This window comes from Carex rostrata, chromosome 13 (genome assembly GCF_964058835.1).
Source record: "Carex rostrata chromosome 13, lpCarRost1.2, whole genome shotgun sequence".
NCBI lineage: Eukaryota > Viridiplantae > Streptophyta > Magnoliopsida > Poales > Cyperaceae > Carex > Carex rostrata.
The window spans coordinates 11,808,317-11,812,382 of NC_135930.1; the positions used below are offsets into that span (position 1 = coordinate 11,808,317).

The following is a 4,066-nucleotide window of genomic DNA, read 5'->3' on the forward strand; positions in this document are numbered from 1 at the left end:
ATAATATTAAATTGAATGACATTTATATCAAGAAAGTGATTTTTTAGGAAACCTTTCTCATTTCTAAATAATAAATTTAGTGCAGAATATGTTTTATTTTCTAATTAACAAACTCTAGAAAATACACTTTTACTTTAAAAAAAAAGATTATATATTTATCAACTTTACATTTAAATTATTAAATACATACTAACATAAAAAAGGCCCCTATATACAAACTCAAATGTTCACTAGAAACATGACCTCATTTATTATTTTATTTCTTCATTTTAATTTGTGTTAAGTCAACCATTGATTCTCACATTAATTGTTACCGCCTACAAAACGGCCAAGTTCCCTTGCTTGAGAGTATCTCGCTCCAAACCACACATATACTCTCCTACTCTTTTGAGCAAAAAAGGATTCAGCACCTAGTGAGTAATCAACGTAGGTTGATTACATTTCTTGTTATTCCATGGCCGCATTGCTTGCCCGTCCATGGGCGATAGCGACCGTGTTTCTCTCTAGCTGCCTTTTACTGGTTGCGGTTTCAGGTGCCCAAAATGACAGAGTGCCACTCCCCCGAAACGGACACATATTCAAATCCAACCGTGATGTGTTAGTCACTTGCACAAATACTAAAAAGAGGATAACTTGTGCCTCAACCTGCCCCAGTCGATGCCGCAACAAGTGTGTTGGAATTTGCCCCGGTTGCAAGACCTTTTGCAGTAAGTACATATACATGTATATACAACATTCATAAAGCGTACATTTTTTTTTGAAGAATATTGTTGAATTCTTAGCCAATCTACAATTGGTGCATTGATATATGCAAATGACTTGTTCATTTGGTGAATCTTCCGATAGTAAAGCTGTATATTTTCCTTTGATCACACTTGTTTTATAATTAGGAAGCAAATTCTATAGAACTTACCAAAAACAGAATGTATTATCGAAATTAAAAAACTTAATGAATTTAATTAGAATTATACTTAAATTGGAAAATTTTATAGTACATTTAGGGGTGTCAATGGTACCTTTTTAGCCGTTTACCCGACCCGTATCGTATTCGATAAGGCGGGTATGAGTAAGGTTTTTTTTTCGTTAGCTTATTGGGTATGGGTATGGGTAAGAATTTTTTTTCGTTAAATAAATGGGTAAGGGTATGGGTAATGACTATTTCGTACCCGTTACCCTATAGGGTAATTATAAAATCCAAATATATATTCAATTCAATTTCCAACCCACTTAAATGTATACTCAATTCAATTTTCAACCCACTTAAATGTATATTCGTGTTTTTAAATTTTTATTCTTTATAAAAAATAATTTAGTTGGAATTGATTGCACATTTATTTTATTTTTTATTAGAAATGCAATTATATATGTGTTAAAATGAATGATTTTTTGATGTTTAATTTGTAAAATATAATAAAACTAATTATTATACTAGTATTATCCGTTATACCCGCTACCGTTTCGTTACCCGATAATATTAACGGGTAAGGGTAGGGTAGGGTAAGATCAATTTTTAATGGGTATGGATAGGGTATGGGTAATGTCAATTTTAATGGGTATGGGTATGAAAATGTCTCCACCCGACCCATACCGTACCCATTGACACCCCTAAGTACATTTAACAATATGCCCCACAGCATACTTTGAAAGTATATTATTTTTCTGCTTTTAAGCTTCTAGATTTGATTCAAGAAATATTATCAAGATATCATATTATATAACTAACTAGTTTGTTCTGTGCTGTATTGCAATTTGTGCAGTCTGCGACCTGATACCAGGTACAGTCTGTGGAGACCCTCGTTTCACAGGTGCTGATGGGAATAACTTCTTTTTCCATGGAAAAAAGGATCAAGATTTTTGCATAGTCTCTGACAATGATCTGCACATCAATGCCCACTTCATTGGTAAACACAACCCCGAGAAAGATCGCGACTTCACCTGGGTTCAGGCTCTAGGCATTATCTTCGGCGACAACCACAAGCTGTACATCGGGGTACAAAAGACCATGACATGGGATGACAGTATCGATCGTCTTGTCATTACCTTTGATGGGAAGCCTATTAGAATACCAACCGAGGTTCAAGCTAAGTGGGTCCCTACAACAGTTCCTTCGCTTATCGTGACACGAACATCAGATATGAATGGAATTATGATCGAGTTGACGGGAATCTTTACAATAATGGTAAATGCAGTCCCCATCACAAAGGAAGATTCTGAAATCCACAACTACGGGGCAACACCTGACGACAGCCTGGCCCACCTTGATTTGTCATTCAAGTTCCATTCACTTAGCGAAGATGTGCATGGAGTTCTAGGTCAAACATACCGGCCGGACTATGTAAACAAGATGGATATAAGAAAGAACATGCCGCTGATGACTGGTGCAGCAAATTACTCCTCATCCACTATCTTTGCCACTGATTGTGCTGTTGCCAGGTTCCACGACAAGCCCGAAATAACCATGGTAACTGAAAAATTTGATAATTGATGTGTGTGTGTGTGTTTTTTTTTGAAAGCTTGGTAGAAATTGATGTGTTAAGAGTGATTGTTCAAGGTAGTATATATAAGTTTTAATTGAATCTGTTCCCTCAGAAAATAAGGAGGAAGATGAATAAGTTTTAATTGAATCTGTTCCCTCAGAAAATAAGGAGGAAGATGAATAAGTTTTAATTGAATCTGTTCCCTCAGAAAATAAGGAGGAAGATGAATAAAGTAACTGTGTAATTCTGTTTCTTACAAAGTTTATAATAGCTTTATATGTTTATATATTAATGATTGTTTTTTTTTTTCCATTTACTGGTACATTGTAATTTTTGTTGACTTATTCATAAATACTACAATTTTTATTATGCTTGTAGTGTTTGCTGCCAGGTTATTTTTTCTTTCAATTCTAAACATAAAACAGACCTTGGAACACAGATAACTCTTTTTCCTCTTTCATTTTTTGTTTTCTTTACAAAATATACTTTAGTCAAATAATTTTATTTTTGACCCATTATTTTTTTGAAATATGCTGTCTTCCATGAAAGATATCAGAGAACAGTTTTTTTATAATTCCAGTTGCAATTCTAGCTTTAGGTAAGCCTGCAATAAAGATTCAGCGGCTCAACTGTCACTGACATAAATCACGGTTTAAGCGACAGAAATAAGATCCATTTTGGAAAATGCCACCAAGTTTTTATTGCCCACCCCCTGATCATGTGCTCATAAAGATTAAGTCCGAATGAAATTTCGTATGTTCACATTGATTACATATATACTGATTTCTTTAAGATTAGACAACCGAATAGCAAACTGTATTCTGAATGGAATACATTATGAATATTATGATGTGACTATAAAGTAATTTAAGATATATAATCAGAATCGTATTCTGCAACTGGGGGTTTTGAGTGCTTCATTGTTATTAGGTTGTGAGTTCTTTTCTTGAAACTATTAGGTTGTGATTAAACCAACCAAATCAAACCAGACATGTACCTTACTGATATGAGCACAATACCAGTAGGTGCAATACCTTTTCAGAAATAAAATACCCACAAAATTCTTAACCCGAATTTTGTCAAACACCTTGCATGCACAACCAAAATGGCCAACTAAATGGATGTTATATGATCAGAATTTAATCACCATACAAACACATAAACACAGGAACCAACAAACATTTCCACTAATATTAATTACTGGGTTTACCCACCAACTAGATCTGTGGATACACAAAAAGGAAATACAAAATACAAGGAGATTAACTGGTAAATGGCACTATTGGTTTCTCCAAGCTTGACGAGTTGAATGACATTGCGCTCAATATCACCAGCATAATTTCTCTCTTCCGTTTTCTCTTCCTTTTATCTTTTAGTTGGGAGTTAACGATATAGAGCTGGAGCTGACTCTCTCTCTTTATTCCGATATCAAATTTTATGCCAATGAAAGAATCTTATACCCAACAATATAATTCAGGTATTTATAGAAGCAAATTCTTCACATTATTCTTTAGAAAGTCTTATACCTAACAATCTAATTAAATTTCAAAACTAATGAAACTATATATATATAGTCTTTATTCCGATCG

The 4,066-nt window shown here is 33.9% G+C and overlaps 1 protein-coding gene across 1 annotated transcript; it reads left to right on the forward strand.

The window, feature by feature from the left end:
• The first annotated feature begins 350 nt into the window (after positions 1–350).
• Positions 351–2,554, forward strand: LOC144564472 (uncharacterized). Its single transcript, XM_078314068.1, has 2 exons — positions 351–707; positions 1,758–2,554. The coding sequence occupies exons 1-2, from the start codon at positions 455–457 to the stop codon at positions 2,483–2,485; spliced, it is 981 nt and encodes a 326-aa protein (XP_078170194.1). The 5' UTR covers positions 351–454; the 3' UTR covers positions 2,486–2,554.
• The last annotated feature ends 1,512 nt before the right edge of the window (positions 2,555–4,066 follow it).